Here is an 18,478-nt window from a genome sequence, read left to right on the forward strand (position 1 = left end):
ATCAAATCTCCTAGCATAAGAACTGGGTGGTCCAATCTTAACTATATCAACACATGCAGCACACAGCAAAGTAGATAGATTAAATCATAGGCCTTGTCCTTCTGGGATGTTCTGGGATATGACGAATAAAGGAATTTCATTAAAAGATATTGGAACTACCTAGGAGAAGTTTTTAGAACATTTTGTCTTAATTAACAGAAATGTTAAATGTTAATAACAAATCCAATAGGTAAAAAAAGAAAAATTATTATGGATGCTGATAAACTATTAGACATATTATTTTGGCAATTGTGAGATTGTGTGTGTGTCTGTGTGTATGTTCTAGCTAAGATACATACACCTTGCACACTCAAGTGCACTTCATTTCCTTCTCACAGAACATTATAAGAAATCTCTACAATATACATGTATATTGCTTCTCTTCACAGAACTATAGTTTACCACAGAATTACTTCATTTTCTCCCAATGCTGTCTTAGAGAACAGCTGCTTTTCTTTAATGTGTTGTCACTGTAGTGATTTACTTCTACCTATTATAGAGGTAGACAAAGGTAGACTTTAAGACAAAACGAAGGAAGCTCAAGTTGGAAGCAGTGAAGAAGCAAGACGTTATTATATGGAATAATTCTGAAACTGAGAGTCTTAAAAGTGGATCTTGAATTAATCTGTTTTAAAGGATTGCATTAAAGAAAGTGTGATAACTCTCTGTGTAATAGAAGTTAGTAGCTGAAAACGATAACACTAGCAACACTAAAGGGGGCCTTAGGAATCCAAAGCTTTAAGAGATACACGTAGCATTGAGCCTTATATTCTGCCCACACAATATATAATCTTATAAACTTATTTATGTCCTCCTTTTACTTTTGGTATTGAGGCATTAGGCCCTTCTTAAGAATACTGATGACCAAAACAACCTAAAATTCTCCTGCCCAGTGACAAGTAAACTTGCTTAAGTTTATCTAAGAGCATATCTGTTACAGGAAAGAACTTCAAAACAAACTCCATAATGCTTCATTCTTTCCTCCAGTTGAAGTATACATTTTGCATTTTAGTTTCATGTCTACGTTGCTTATTTTATAGTTCTTTGTTTCATTTTTTTTTTTGTAATCATCCAGAACTACTGAACATCGAATGCCATATAAAATTTTTAATTCTTGCGCTTCACCTGCCTAGCTAGATAAGCATAGGTCTTGTGAGGTAATATTACAGGCATCCAAAGATAGATAAGCTATGTAAATGATCAATCACAGAATGACGCTACTTAAGCTACTATTGAATGCTCTTAGCCACTGTGTACACATTTTTCAGAGGAGTACCAGTTTGATCTACATAAACAATGATGTAATGTTGTTGATGTGAAAGATTAAAAAAAATTTAATAGCATGATTTCAGATACATTTTGGCTGTGCTTCAGTTCAATCAATCAATCAATCAATCAATCAGAATAGAGCTGGAAGGGACCTTGGAGGTCTTCTAGTGCAAGCCCCTACTCACACAGGAAACCCTATATCATTTCAGACAAATGGTTGTGCAGTCTCTTCTTAAAAACCTCCAAGTTTCCCAAGTCAGAATCCAATATCATAATTTTTACCTTCTGAATTATAATTTTTACTTTTTGGATTTTAAGAGCTATTCTGAATTATAGGAGTAAACAGTAACAATAAATAGGGTATGTATGTATGTATGTATGTATGTATGTATGTATGTATGTATTTATTTATTTATTTATTTATTTATTTATTTATTTATTTATTTATTGGTTCGATTTATATGCCGCCCTTCTCCGGAGACTCAGGGCGGCTTACAATGCGTTAAGCAATAGCCTTCATACTTTTGTATATACCTGCTTAGTAGGGCTTTCAGCCCCCCCTAAGCGGTGTTCTTTTTTATACAAAGTCAGCTTATTGTCCCCACAATCTGGGTCCTCATTTTACCTACCTCGAAAGGATGGAAGGCTGAGTCAGCCTTGAGCCTGGTGAGATTTGAACTTGCAGTAATTGCAGGCAGCTGGTGTTACTTAACAGTGCTTTAGTCTGCTGTGCCACCAAGGCTCATATATTGTTACTGAGGATATTATTTTTGTTGTTTGTAAAAAGAATCAAATAAACTAGGCATACATGGACAAGACTTATGTGTTCTATAGATTATGTATGATGAGGAATTCCTTTGCAACCATGAAAATAAGTAGTATCTTTTACTATTATCTTCTTAAAATAATAAATTAAAATCCAAAATTGGAGCTGTCCCCTACTGTAAGAAACTTTTAAACTTCTGTAACAGCTAATGGTAAAGACAAGTGGTTTAGAAATCAATAGGATTAAAGAAATATTTTGCTTGTTGGCTTTCATCTGTGTTAGTAAAAATAATACCTTATATAGAGTAATTTTTGTTATTCTAGAACAATATGTAAATGAATTGCAAAGTACATACACATAGGAAAGTTGTCTAGCATCCTATCTCCAAAGTCCAAGGGAGCCTTTAAAACTGACAGAATCAAGGTTATCAAGATCCCTAGAGGATGATGATCCATTCTTAGAGTTCGTCATGCAATGACGGATTGCAGCTCATCCAATGTCTTCCTCATATGGATGAACTCTAAACATATAAATGACAATAGTTGAGGAACCCTTTTCCATAGTCAAAGTAATGTAAGTAGTAGGTATATGTCTGGCTGCACAGTGCTTTTTGGCTCTTTCATAAATTCAATTGTGAAATCTAAAATTTGCTGAACCACTATTAGCAAGTGTCTAAAGGAGGAAGCATTTTAAGTAAATTAACCTTCTCTCTGTCTCTGTCTCTCTCCCTCCCTCCGTCCCTCCGTCCCTCTCTCACAAACACACATACACCTTCAAAATTTTCATCTTTTAGGAGTAGGTTGGAAATACAACAACAACAACAATAATAATAACAACTTTATTGTCATTGTATGTGTATACATAATATACCCATAAAACAAAATTCACTTAATACCCAAAGACCAGGTCCAACATACATAACAATCCCCAAACACACCTCCAAACACCACAAATTCCCCACCCCTAAACCACCCAAACATCCACACAACAGACCAAGTAATGCTGTCCAACATAAGGCCTAAGAGGCAGTAAAAAAGAAACTCAGAATTGCAGATTTGTTCTTCCCTTTTTTAAAAATGAAGTTATAAACTAGTTATCCTTTATTACAGGCCTTACGGAAATACAGGGAAGAAGGAGTTAAGCAGATTTAAGTGTCTTTCTGATGAGTGTTTTCTTGCCTTGGACACCGGCCTGTATTCTAAATATAACTTGCTTGTTTCCTCTCATCTCTTGAGAGAGTTCTCCAGATGTGCTGCATAGCTAACTTAAAGAGAAACGATTATTCAATGTCCATTGTTACAGTTGCTGCCATACTGTCATCAAGATAAGTGTCTGTAGATAAAAGTTTCTGCGTCTGTGGTTTTTGTTACGGCAGTGTCATATACTGGCGATGAAAAAATTAGCAGCTTTGAATAAGAGAGTCATTGAATAGAACATAAAGGTGTTTCATTAAACATAAAAGTGCATGATTACATTGGCTGTAGTTAATTCTTTTTTCATAGAGCAGATGTACATAAAGCAATCCAAGTTATGTAGACTTGTGCAAATTTAGACACAATTAAAGAAGGCAAACACTCAGATGGTTACTTCTTCCATGCCACAGATGCAGCAATCTCCCATCCTTCAGTACAAAGTATTCTTTTCACCTGACCAAGGATGGACAACATGTCCAGCAGTGGAAGCTGCTGCTGCTCACCTAATGGATTTCATATTTGCTTTCTTCTGCATTGCCACATCACTTTGGCTCATCTCAAGAACCAATGTGACTAGGATTTTTATCTTGTCTTTAAAACGCTGATTTAAAAGAAATTAAGTGCTGGACCAAGGGTAATTATGGACGCCTCCTTGTCTTCATTATTTATATTCCCCATGGAAATGGATTTATGAATAAACTGCATCATCCAGAATCTAGTGGCTTAGTTGGTTTAGTAAAATATTTATTTGCTAAAATTGATGATACAGATTAAATTTTACTATTTTTCTAAAATTGCCCTGTAGGGGTATTATTCTGAATGTCCCAGAAGCAGGGAGAATCAAATCAAAGTATCTGAAGTAAGGAATGTGCACTGTGTCTCATTCTACTTAATAAAACTTTTATTGATTGATTATGTGCCATCAAGTTGTTTTCAATTCCTAGCGATCACGAAAACAGATATTTTTTTCATAATACTCTCCCTAACCTGTTCTTTCACGTCTTCCAACAGTGCCCCCATCGCCACTGTAACTGAGTCCATCCTCCTTGCTGCTGGTAATTCTCTTCTCTTTCTTTCACATTTCTCAATATTACAATCTTTTCTAGAGAACTGGATCTTTTCATAATGTATTCAAAGTAGGTCAATTTGAGCCTGGTCATTTGGGCCTCAAGTGAGAACTTTGAGTTGATTTCTTTGATAATCCATTAGTATATGTAGAGGAGAGGGGAACTCACTTTTGAAAATTTATTTCATCTTAACAGAGAAACATACATACTGACTCAGCCTTCCATCCTCTGGGATTGGTATAATGGGGACCCAGAGTGTTGGGGCTGTTACAGAGTATTATAAAAACACATTTAGTTCCACCTTTAAAATTTTTCATATGTCTTTATCATAAGTGATCATATCGATCACATTGCTTGGGGTTTTCCAGTTTTAATGTTTTATTAAAATTACAAAGATTACACACTTCCTTGTGTGCCCAATCACACTTGGCCAATAAAGAATTCTATTCTATTCTATTAGAAAATACTACCAGATTTGCTTATTACATCTTGTCCTATTATGGAAGTAAAGTGATAAGTAAATTTCTAATGACATTCTGCATCTATATGTGCCAGTGATATAAAATCCCATTCAAAGTTCAGATCCAATTATTTAAATCTTTTTAAACTAAACTCTGGATCACCAAATAGAAGTTGATTTCACATATCACACCAACCTATGTTTTCCCTCTGGCTCACTACAATGGAAAAATTCAAACATTGTAGTGTATAAACATGATTTATGGTTTAATATATGGCAACTTTGCTGTGATAACGTAGCTGTTAAGGGTAGGCAATAAATCATTATTTTTTAAAAAAAGAACAATAGCTTTGTATAATGCATAAATGTGCAATATAGCATGGTAGCAATTGATGCTGAGCTAAATTATTTTCTTACATTTTGGAAATTACCAGACTAAATTATGAATTTATTGCAATTTAGATCAGTTTCCATTCCCTGGGGGAGAAGTAAGTTTCTGAATCATATTGGAATAGTTAGAATGAAAACTCAATTTTCTCCAGAGATTATGTTCTGGGTTTTTTTGCAAGGTTGAAGAAAACTAATGGTCTTCCTAGGGTAATTGTATTGCAATAAAATAGACCTCTCCTTTCTTATCTCAGTAACATTTGATTTATTTCTAGAGTGTCTTTTCTTTTCCCCAGAAAAAGCAAAATCACAAGCTTTGCACATTTTGATTGTTAGTCTCAGTTGTACAATAGCACACTAGCTATTATAGTAAGAGTGTCAGGTACAAGCTAGGCCCTAAGAATTAACAGACAAATGGGGAAAAGACTGCTTTTAAGTAACTGGTTCTGCTTATCTCAAATAAACAAATTGCTTGGCTTCTACTCTGGCAAAGATAATTCAGCGTAGCTGGCACTCGGAGAAAGCTGATACAGGAAACCTCCATACATTAACTGACTTTCTAGGACAAATGCCTCTAGAAACCATTTTTAAAAGGTTTTCCTTTTAGTTTCTCTACAAAACACTGTCATTACCCAGAAGATCTCCAAAAAAGAGAAGAAGAAAGGTTTTTCCAGTTTCTGATTTCCAGAAATATAATTTATTTTAGCATTAAAAGATCAAGCGACATCTGTTAGGGCTCCACGTTTGAAAAGGAAATGGAAGGCACATACAATGTTCCATTAAAATGGTGAGAAAACAATACAGAATTGCTGGTTTTCGATAGAGTTAACATAAAATGATTAAGGGAGATCATAAAAGACTAAGAAAATATGTAATTTTTAAAAATGAAATGCCTAAATATTCTGTATAAATATTTAAGTAATTACAAGTAATTAATTATAAATTGAGTTTTGTATTTTTCATACCATTTTTTTTCTTTTGCATTTCTTTAGGTAGAAAAATTATTTAAAATATAATCTTTGATTGATTGAAGAAATATGATGTCCAGTGGAGTTTGATCTGGGCTTTAGAGATACAGCTGTTGAATCCAAATAGTAATAATACTTATAGTGGTAAAATGAAAGATCAGGGCTGGAACTGTACTGTAAGGGATAGTTCATAGAGTTAGTCTGAGAAGCAAGAAAGGGTAATGAGTAAGAATGCAAGCAAGAGAGTAGTACCTCTTTTAAAAATTAGCATGCTATATATAAGACTGATTGTATCGGATGGAAACTTTTGAATCTTGTAATGTTGGGTAATGTTGGATTTAGTGCTTGAACAACTGATATACACTTGGCTATTATTTTGAGTGGACCATGAGACAGGACAACAGAAAGGATATTCTTGGATTATTTAGTTTCAGTATGACAACAATTTTAAAAAGAAGTGCAAAGAAGCATATGGAGTGAAAATACTAAGTATACCTGGATAGTTTGCTGTGTTTTGTATTTTGGCTTATATGTCTTATAAAGATCTAACCTGATAGCAATGGGAAATTCAAAAGACGGTTTCTGTCTCGGATACTATGGCATAGGCCCAAGGAAAGCGTGAATCAAGAAACATTAACAGAACACTGCTTAGGAAGAGCAGAACATTCCTCTGACTAGATGGAAATATAATGAAATTGTTCTCTTGTTGAATTATAGTGATGATGATAATAACAATGAAGATAGTGATGAGTATGATGCAAATGATGATGATGATGGCCTCTCTAAATAGACTTGCAGAGTTGCTGTAGGATATTGTAACATATTGAATGGGGGGGGAGGGGGAAATCACTTGATGTAATTTTTGTGTGACAATACAGTGATCTTGTCTTTGTCAGCACTTGGCTTGTGCTCTCCAGACAACAGACACTTTTCACCAGTGGGAGGCAGGAGCTTTTAAGCATTAATCGGAGGTCCGACCTTAAAGTGACATCCCCTTGGGCAAAATGGGGTCTGTCTTGAGCAAATATGAAAAGGTTTGCCAGGTAAGTTAATAAAAATATAACAGAAGAATGTTGTAACCTGCCAGTGGCAGCCAAGAAAAATAAATAAATATATAGCCTTTGAAAAACAGCTAGAGGCAAAGAGACTCCCACATGTATAGAAATCAAAAGAATCGTACATCTGTGGCCGTGTTCTTTTAGAAGATACAGGAAAAATAATCTTAATTTTGCTATTATGTTTGTTCATTTCTTGGGTTATCTTTTACATTCCTCTTACATTGGCTGGGGAATTCTGGGAGTTGAAGTCCACATACTATTTTATATTTGATAAGGTTGAAAAACACTGGGCTTAGACAATGAGTTTTGAAATTTCCAGTGATTAATCAAATCGAAGGATAGATGATGATGTCATTGGGAAAGTCTTTCAAAGGCTATTATAGAAATCTATTCGTAGTTTTAAAAATGCTCTGAAGGATCTTTCAAGGAAATGAATTCTTAAGAATGCTTATTCTGTGAATAGAAAATATCCACCTGACTGTTAGGGCATTAGGCAACTGCCTATGGGAAGATAGTGAATGGTTTAGGATTTTAAATACATTGATTCATCAATTTATATACTATTAGTCAGTGTTATTTAAGGGAGAAAGCAGAGGTGTAACTTCTGTTGAAAACAGGAGCATTGTTATTCAGTAAATGTGTTACTCTTGTGCTAGAGAAGGAGAATAAATTTTCGTTGTTTGTAAGTACAACTTCAACATGTTTATGTACTTACCTGTGCCTCAATATGCTATTATCAAAAGCAGCAGGATCCTCAGAACAGTAACAAAATAAACTTTTTTGAACAAGCAAGCTTCAAGGATAGAACCACAATGGCAGTTTTCTATTTAATTCCTATCTCAGAGTAAGGTACCTATCAGAATTCTGCAAACCTGAATCCAGTGTTGAAAAACATAACATTTACCATACTGTATTTGGAGAGATAGTTTTAATTTATGCTTGGGGAGTTTTAAGGGAATGGATTCTGACATGATGGATGAAGATAAAGTCACAGAATTTATTACATTTATCATTTGTGTCTTTTTAGAGCTGAGGGGCAGGGCAACTTTAATGCAATTTGAGTAGCAGTGGGAGGACTGAAAATACTCAGTTTTTCTTATTTTATGACTGATAACAAAATCCAATAAACACAGGCTTAAATTTATAGTCTAATTCTGTGTTGCATCTATTGTGAACAGTGCACTGTACTGTGGGAAACAGAATAGATAGATCAGAACTGGGCAATAGGCCCTACTCCATAATTAAACTTTGTAATTGACTGTTATGTCCTGTTTTTTCTTGCAATTCTAAAGAGCATAATAAAATTAAGATACAGACAAACACACCCAAAAAATTCCATATATATTAACTAGGATGATTAAGACTTGATTGGCTGACTGTTGGATTCACAGCAAATCTTTAAGAAAAGGTTTAGGAGAATTGTGCTTTGGACTCATGTACTTTTCCAGTTTTATTTCTTCTTGTGTTCTATTGCACATAATTTAGAACTGCCTACTGTTACTTAACCACAATTTGTTATGTTAGCCAGACTCTTACATATGGATATTATTAACTGTATGTTGCTTCGACATGCATCTTCAAAATGAGTTTCTTTAAAATCGTCAATGTTAGCCACAGTTTCTCAGTTATAGATGACACATCATGCTATGGCTCAAGAAAAATAGTAGCAGAAATATCTTGCGTCTTACACCATATTGGGTAGGAGTACTTTGTGGGTATATATAGAAATATGTCATACCCTGGTGTATTATGATATCAGGTGCAGAAAATCAGGTCCACAAATGAAGGTTCAATTAAGCTGATTTATTTCTGAAAGCCTATGCACAGGAACCTTCTAAACTAACAGTCGGTACATAGTTAGAGTTAGATAAGGGTCAACAACACTGAAGGGGAATTGGACTCAGTTTCTTTTTGGCTTCCTTCTTTGGCTTCCTTCTTTCTTTCTTTAGATTGTAGGCTGATCCTCCTTTTCATTCTACTCCCAGGTTCTTCCATTCCTTCTACATATGATCAAATGCACCTGTTCTCCAGAACTCACTCCCCTGATTGCCAGCCAAATTATAACTTTGTCAAATGCTTGATACAGCAGAAATGTGTTAATATTTAGTATTGTTTTGAATTTTTAGGATTTGTGTTTCCCATGCTCCTCCCATTTTTCTGCATTTATCCTGCCCATTTCTTTCAACATGCCACTTCATAACCAAAGATATATTACATGACCCTGGTTATAATTTTCTTCATGAGAAGCAGGTGTAATCTATAAAATTAATGTGATTTTATATGTAGCAAGAGACAGTCTACCATTACCCATTAATCTTTCTTCATTATTTTATCCCATACATTAGTATAGTGTAGTGTAGTAGTATTCCTCATTGCTTACTTTTGTGCTTCAGGTTTTCCAGATTCTGTTCAAACTTCATGTATTATCTGGTGAATACATGGATATCTGAGATTGCAGGGAAGAACAGACAGGCTCTTAGGAAGGCAGTTTGTAGTGGAAAGAAAAGTAGAGATGAAAGTCAAGTTGTAAATGTACACTTGCGAAAATGTTGCGAAAATGTGATGGAAAAAAGGCTTTTGAATGTGCGTGCAGTTAAGAATGATAAAGCTATTTAGTTTGTGTGACAAAAATGTGGTTTGGATGAACTGAGTGATTATTTGGGCCCAGCTGTTCTCACTGGATTTCTGGGTTTAGGAGCAAAGTTGGAATGAGGTATGGTAGGAGGTATGACCATCATTGCTAAAGGTCTAAGATATAGCTAAAGGCTTAGTATCTAGCTGGGGATTCCCTTGTATGCCATGTACCCAAAAATCTACCTGTCTGAGGTGTTGAAGCTGCTCTTAGGAGTAGAACTGAAAGTCCCAAGAATTTATATTCTTGAACACTTCAGTATTTATGCCAGGCTTAGTCTTTTTAGAGCATCTCAGCCATTCATGATCTCCATAACCTCTGGGGATCTATTTCAGCATTTTGCTGTTTATTTGTAGACGCTACAAATATACTCTGTACCTGGTATTTTGCACTGATACTTGTGATATGTGATGGGGAGACAGAAATGATTCTTTTGTAACAGATGGATCACCATCTGGTTAGATTGCAGTATTTGGCTTTCCCCTTCCTTTCTTTCAACTGTAGAGTCAGTTTTGAGAATCATTTTCTGAATCTGAAACAATCCAGTGGTGGGTGAATATATTGTGATGTTGAAATCCTAATCAAAGCTGAATTAGTGGAATATCCTCTAATCGTGCACTTGATTACTTGCTCCTATATGTCCTTTCCAGCCCACGGAGCCCCAAAATTCTTCAGTTTACAGTACTGAGGAGCTACAGACAATTGGGGTGGTAGGTATCTAGAGTGACAGTGATTTAAGTCTATGACTAAGCACTATTTAAAATGGATTGGAAAGTCTGTGTGGTGAGACTGATGATAATAAAGATCTCCATTACTCAGAAGAGAGCTGTTCTGAGGGGTTTAGAAGGTTGACACAATCTATTAAGGCTATGTACTCCTCCTTTGAACTTCGTGGATTTTTTCCCATGAAACTGCTTATATACATTTACACTATCCCAAAATGATACTAAATCATATCATATGATTTATACCTCCAGAAAATCTATTGTCCATCATTCATATACATTCTTTGTGGAGTCCAATACATCCCAAATACGAATTTTTGATGAATCAGCCTTAACCTCAGATCAATAGATACTATTCAAACATTTTTAAGAACATGAATCCCTTGCTGGGACATTATTGAAGATTCCAATTCTTTAGTCCATATTTGAAATCTCCCAGAGATGTCCATTTAAAAATATTCTTTAAAATGGTTTTTGAGATAAGTATTTATGTTTTTGATGATTTTATGGTGTTTAAGTTTTATTCTATGTTGTTTTAATTCTGTGCTTTTAATGCTATTGATTCTATTGTTAATTGCTGCATAGACTGATTTATAGGTTGGGAAAATGGGATATATAAATGAACTTAATATAAATATTATTATAAATTAATAAATCCATTAGTTCCATTATGGATAATTATAATCTATATGCATTTGAATGTCTTAGAGTGTTTTATCCAGGAATTTTCCTTCTTAACCTATTTTTGTCTCGCTGATAAGTGAGTACAATGAATCTTTTCAATGCTCAAATGAAAGCGGTTGTGTCCCACTGCTTTGAATTGGGACTTCAGAAGATGTGTCCTACACGAAACAATGAGATTTGCCATGTGACTTTAAAAATGAAAGGTGGGCAGTAAGGCAAGATGATGTGTCCTTATCCTATCAAGTGATGGAAAGTTTGTTTAATGAAGATGAGTGTTATAATACTGTTTTCTTTGGGTGAAAGCATTGTGGCCAGAATTTTATAAATTAATCAGCATTCAAGTAGTCTGATGACAGATGAGTCAAATAAAGGCAGAGAAATAGATTGATGTGTATGATTCTTTTCCTTCTCTATTGTGTCTTTTGTTTTTTTATTTCCTTTTTGCACACATTTTATTAGGACTGTTTTATAAATAAAATTCATTGTTAGTTTTTGGAAATTTAGATTTTAAAAGAAGGACTCATAATATTCCTTGTATTCAGAGTAAGCAAAGAAAAAAATGAATATGGTTACTTTACAGTGTATTTCTTTGATGGCATAAGAATAGTAAGTGGTTTTGTTTAATTAAGATTCATATTGGTTTCTTCAGAATATTTATGACCTGCTGTTTAAGGTTCAAAGAATTGGTTCACTGGCACTAGTATATACTGAACCCAGAATTTTCATTTATGTCAGATATATGAAGGTTTAGCAGGTAGAGTTGCAATACATTATTCTGTAATATTAGCATATTTTACATTGATAAAATAAGCAGTGGTATTTAACTATGAAAGACAATAGTATTATTGCAGTTAAACAGTGTTCTGTTATATTTACTGCTTGGCTTCATTTATAAATGTTTACCACAGTACTAATTTAATCCCGCTCTCTGCTCATGCTAATATTCTTGACCTAAATACTTTAAAAGAAAATGTGATTAACAGAAGAGGATTAGGATTTACAAAAGTTTTATAATAGCAAGTATTGTTAAAACTTTTCAAAAGATCTTGTATGATATTTACTAGTGAATTCAGTTTTAAAATATTCTTGAAAGTATGTTTTGTTTTGATTTATTTTACTATAACTTGATTTTCTATTTAATTTTTCTACTTTCAGAGCTTTTTCCTTTGTGGTTATGAAAATTGCATCCTTTAAAATTTTAGATATTACTTAAATTTTATCAATCTTCAGTGGTCTAGAACAACATGTAGTTGGTCCATCTTGTCTAACCTGGATAAGTACAGGAAATTGCATATTTAATATTTATTCTTTAATCATAATAATTACCTCAAATAGAATGTGCGGTGAAGAAGACCGATACTTATATATCCTGCTTAAGGAATTATTTTTAAATTCAGGGTATCTGAATTTAATTTTTTTTATGATTAATACACTGATGCTTTAATAGTAGTACAGTTGCTATAAGGAACTTTTTAGATCTAAAATTCTTGAGAGGAAAAAAAAGGAGGAAAAAGAGCTATAGCTTAATAATAGAATATATCCATTGGGTTCAGAACATCTCAGCTTTAGTTTTTCCTATATCCAAATAGGATGTCAGCAAGACATCCTAATGAATCATTAGTAGGCAGTTTCAGTAATAAGCTGTAGGGCATTGTACCAGTTTGCGAGCATTTATCAATAACATACAGAAAAGTCTGCAAAAAAGTGAACAGGACGATCAGGCAATGCAGAAATATTGTGTTAGTTAACCAAAACTAATTTGAGAAGTCTAGTTTTCAATCGTGGAAACATCTCTTAATAGCTTTATGATGGTAGATGTATGCTTGTTCAGTTTTTTATTCTTATTCTGAAGATTTCTCATGCATTCTATATAGAATATGATATTCTATATCATTCATTCATTCATTTGGGTATTTGGGCATTTGTTTATTTATGAAAATTTATATGGCCGCCCAACTCACCCTCAGTGACTCCGGGTGGCTTACAAAGATAAAAATCCAATACAAAAACAATTAAAAAAGCAATAACTTCCCACCCATGCTAAAATTTCATCTGCCTCTGTTGTTCTCATGTGGAAAAGTTTCCTTTTCTGGCACCATTCCTACTTAACATTTCTTCAATAAAAATGATGAACATTTTTGCAGGATTCCTAGGCTCGTAACCAAAATGTGAGATAGATTTTAAAATGCTGTTGTCCGGAAATATCCTGATATAAGCAAGAGATGCAGTTGATATATATGACACAGTCCACGAGTTTCATAAGCTCCAGGATTTCACTGGCTCCATGTTGGTTTCTCATCCCCGTTCAAAGTGATGGTGGAACCAGGTTCTGGCAGGAATAACAGTCCCATAGCATATACTGTACATCAGTGTTTCTCAACCATGGCAACTTGAAAAGGTATGGATTTCAACTCCCAGAATTCCCCAGCCAGAATTCTGGGAGTTGAAGTCCACACCTCTTCAAGTCGCCAAGGGTGAGAAACACTGATATATAGGTATATCATATCAACTAAGGAAAAGACTTCCTTAACACAACCAGTCCAGTTACATATCTTCATTCCTAAGTGATGTATTCTGCTATCAGCATCTTCTAGATACCAGGCAAAAGAACAACCCCACCATTTTTATTGATCTTGACATTTTAAGTTATGAGGAGATAGATAAGGAATTATAGTTCTATAGCCTGAGAACGGTTGGTATGAAAGATTAAATTAAATTTTTTTTTAAAAAAATTGTCATTAGCTAGGTAAACATTTGTGATTCAAAAACAAATGTTGCTCAAAGTTTTACAACACAGGGTTAGCTGAAATGAAACAGCACAATCTTACTTAATTTCTGTGGAATGTGGAACTGACACAGCACCCCTTATTTTTAGGGGAATTATGGTCAATGGGATTGTGACTGGTTAAGAGAGATAAATTCATCCTCAGTTTTCCTCTCAATTTTTTTTCTACTGCTTAAAAATTTCCAGGTAAACCTGAAGAAATAAGCTGAAGATAATGCTATTTATTAAGACTGGAGAAAATGTAAAGAAAGTGTGCATCAGATAAGAATGCCATCTTTGAACCATATGTTTTCAGCAAGTGTTTGAAACAGGACTTGTCTGACATATGTTTACTGTGAGGTTAATATATGATGTAACCCTAACAAAGATAATCCTTGTAAAAGAAAATAGGTTGTGCTTTTATTCTGACAATAGTTCTTATTGAAAATAACAGTGTGTGTTGTTGATTTTTTTTAAAAAAATGCTTTTATCTTTATTTAAATAGGATAAGGGTTTAAGCAAAGAGGTCATAAAGTTTCAAAGGTTGATGTGTCCAAAGAAGATCTTTCGGTATAGTAATGCTATTATTTTTCTTCAACAGAAGGAATGTATTTATGCTGATTCAGAGCTGTACTGTATTGGAAAGTTGGGAGGAATTGGGTCTAGCTTAGAAGGAACAATAGCAATAAATGTTGCACCATTTACCTTTACACAGTGCACAAACATAGACAGAACCCAGAAACTATTTTTTAAAAAATGTGTTTTGAGGAGCTATAATAAACAGCAAAATTATATCAGCTGCTGGCAATTTTACTTAAAACAAATGTAAGCAAAATGGGGGGAGGGGAGAGGAAATTGGAAGAATTTACCAAAAATCTTTTGGTTTTGCATAGATTTAAAAATGCAAGGGATTTTGGAAAGGATGGCTGGTTCTATGTAGCTGAATGTCAATCAGATAAAATGTCACTGATATTCTGCAGAAATAACAGAGAGAAGATAAATCCCTCAAAATCAGGAAGAACACTACAAAAATTGTCATCATCTACCTTTTTAGACATCCCACCAAAATCCTGACTTAAATGATTCTTGTAGAAATGCCAGTTCAGGCAATTGTCCATAGTCACTGAAAAGGAATTCTTTATAGCAAATCCGACAATTGGTTGCCTGCAAGGATCTGTTTTGTTCTCCATGTCTGGGAATGCTTTACTGTTGTGTCTGGATGGCTTGCAGACTGATTCTTAAGGAGAAATGGCATTCAGATCATGGAAAGCTTTGTCCTCATCCGTTGGGTACATTAGTTGATGACAACTTTGAGGTAGTCCTCGACTTACAACAGTTAATTTACTGACAGTTTGAAGTTACAACGGCACTGAAAAAAGTGACTTATTAGTGTTTTTCACACTTCTGACCATTGCAGCATCCCCATGGTCATGTGATTTACATTCAAATGCATGGCAACTGGCTCGTATTTATGACTGTTGCAGTGTACTGAGGTCATGTGATCATCTTTTGTGATCTTCCGACAAGTAAAGGGAAGCCAGATTCACTTAACAACTGTGTTGTTAAATTAATAACTTCATTTAATTCATGTAACAACTATGGAAAGAAAGGTCATAAAATGGGGCAAAACTCACTTAACAAATATCTCACTTAGCAACAGAAACCTGGGGCTTAACTGTGGTCGTAAGTCAAGGACTACCTGTATATTATGAACTATGATATTGCAAGTCAGGAAACCATCATACATTATAAAGTAATTTGGTTAACAAGAAAAGAAAAAAGAACAGAGAGTTCTGCCATTTCATCAATTCAATTCTGACAGAATAATATTGAAGAAAATAAAGTGCTACATTGTTTTAATTGTATTTTATACATGTATAATTGTATCTAGTCTATGGAGATGCTCAGTCATCCAGGTCATGCTTGTCCCAAAGGTGCTTTTTCAAGAGGCAACTGGACTTTCTGGTTTTTCATTGAAGATGTTTCACTTCTCATCCAAGAAGCTTCTTCAGCTCTGTAACTAGTGTTTTTCCATTTCATTCATAAAAACAAACCTTTGTTTATTTTAAGCTCTACGATATCCATAACATCAAATGATAATTTGCTTTAACTTCATCTTTGTGGATCTTAAAATTAATTGTATACTATTTACTCTCAACATCATTTTTACTAAAGTAACTTTTCACCATTTGACATCCTACAGAAGTACTAGACACTGTGATGCTTTCAAGTGAGTTTTGATTTCTCTTGACTGAATGGACAAGTTTATGGAGTTTTTTAGGCATTTTCAGAAGTGGTTTGCTATTCCTGTCTTCTTAGTGGTAAAAGTGACTGGCCCAATTGATTCCATACCTAATGCAGGAATAGAACTCAGACCCCTTCTCTGTTTATTGGACTCAAACACCTTAACCACTAGACCAAAACCATAATTCCCAGTATCACTGTCAGCCACTGATGAGGAAAGTTATAATCCAGAACATTTGGACATTGTTTTATGGAGGATAAAGCGTTAAATCTTTAGTTATTTAACTACTTCCACTTTAGCATGCTTCATTTACGGTTGTGATTATCTTGTTCTTCAGTGTCTGCTTATTTGTTTGAAGTAGTTTTAAAAATTAAGTTCGAAGATCTTTATGCAGAAAATGGTCTAAAATATTATTTTAAAGTAGCCTAAATAACTTTATGGCAATACGTGTGGTAAAGTTGTCTTAAATGTTTGTAAAGTTGTATGTGATGAATTAGACAATCAGGATATATGAAATGAACGTATGAATGAATGAATGACTTTACTGAAAGTCAGCAATTCTGAAGGAAGAAAAGATGCCTTTTTCATATACCGAGAATGTCTGTGTTTTGTGTGAACTGTGAAAAATGAGTCTCTTGTCTCCATTAGGAGTACTTTAGTCTGAAAGGTGAGGCAGCCTCAAATGTCCACCTAAAGGCCGTGTTTTCTTGTTTTGTAGGAACTCTCATTCAGCTGCACATCAAGGTAGATCTCTTCAGACTTGAGAGCATTATGGGACTCTCATAAGATTTTGCTTATTAGGTTTGCTTATGCTTGTGCCAAGAAAAAAATTCCAACATCCTATCAACAGATTCCATTAACATTGCTTTTTGTTTGTCTGTGCTGAAGCCTCCTTTATGCCACAAAGGCAGGCTTTTTTTCAGCGCCTTTCACTTTATCCTGCCTGCATGTTTGCTTCTGTGATGTCTCGAAATCTTTTAGTATCAAGATTTCTTCCGAATAATTCAGTTGAGAACATGATATTCTGCTCCAGAAATCATGCTGCAAAAAAAAAAAAAAAAAAAAAAGCCTAATAGTTTCTCAGGAGCTCTGGAAAAAAAAAAGCAGAGGTATTCTTGCTTCCTTAGATAGGAGAGCTCTGCAAACTATGCAAAAGTTGTCTGTTTTTGTTTGAATTTTTCTTAGGGGAGAAAAAAATAGCCATGTAATAACTTGCTTCCTCCCCCCTCCCCCTCGTTTATTATATGTGCTCAGGAGTTCAGACTCTGAAGAAGCATTTGAAACACCAGAATCCACAACTCCTGTAAAGGCTGCACCTCCGCTACCACAACTACCGCCTGAAATTGTAGCATTCGACATAGAGGAACAAGAAATAACACCTCAGCTTCCAGCAGAAGACCCAGGTAACAATTGTACAGGGTATAGGATAGGCCTCTCTGCACATGCACAGTTTGAGCACTTGACGAGCCCCAGAATAGACTGCTAATCCCAAGAGGCTTCGTATTCCTGAGGAAAGTTGGTACCTTGGTAGTAGAACAGATGCTTTGCAGGCCAAGGCTCTTGGCTTAACCATTAGCAATAATTCTGATTGAGAATTTGCAACGTGACTGTTAGTTAACCATCAAGCTTTATTGTAAAGCAACTTTATATGTTAGGTTAACATTCCAGATCGTCTTATATAAACAGTTTTTTTTATTTGAGTTTTATTGGGTTTTAAAAATTAAACAATTCTTATTCAACTCTTGTGCATGACTGTGACCATTTACATATCATCACACTAATATTCTCCTATACTTCGGGCTTCAGGCCTGGGTACAGCATGGAAACGGCATTGGTTGCGTTGGTTGATGATCTCTGGAGGGCTCGGGACAGGGGTTGTTCCTCTGTCCTGGTCCTATTAGATCTCTCAGCGGCTTTTGATACCATCGACCATGGTATCATGCTGCACCGGTTGGAAGAGTTGGGGGTGGGGGGCACCGTGCTGCGGTGGTTCTCCTCCTTTCTCTCTGACTGGTCGCAGTCTGTGTTGGCAGGGGGGCAGAGGTCGACCCTGAGGCGCCTTATATGTGGGGTGCCACAGGGGTCGGTCCTGTAACCCCTTCTGTTCAACATTTTTGTGAAGCCACTGGGCGAGATCATCCGTGGTTTCGGGGTGAAGTACCATCAGTACGCTGATGATACTCAGCTGTACATCTCCACCCCGGACTACCCCAATGATGCC

At 35.0% G+C, this 18,478-nt stretch overlaps 1 protein-coding gene across 4 annotated transcripts in view; it reads left to right on the forward strand.

The window, feature by feature from the left end:
- TACC2 (transforming acidic coiled-coil containing protein 2) overlaps positions 1 to 18,478 on the forward strand; it is a 151,180-nt gene that overhangs the window by 81,687 nt on the left and 51,015 nt on the right. For 3 of the 4 annotated variants that reach the window (XM_070946351.1, XM_070946349.1, XM_070946350.1), the window contains one exon: positions 17,512 to 17,660. In XM_070946351.1, coding sequence (XP_070802452.1) covers positions 17,512 to 17,660 — 149 coding nt within the window. Of the gene's footprint in view, positions 1 to 5,823; positions 5,969 to 17,511; positions 17,661 to 18,478 lie in introns of those variants that run through there. The other variant, XM_070946352.1, reaches the window with a different exon arrangement.

This window comes from Pituophis catenifer, unplaced genomic scaffold (genome assembly GCF_029215685.1).
Source record: "Pituophis catenifer annectens isolate HBS135680 unplaced genomic scaffold, rPitCat1.0.hap2 SCAF_6, whole genome shotgun sequence".
Classification (NCBI taxonomy): Eukaryota; Metazoa; Chordata; class Lepidosauria; order Squamata; family Colubridae; genus Pituophis; species Pituophis catenifer.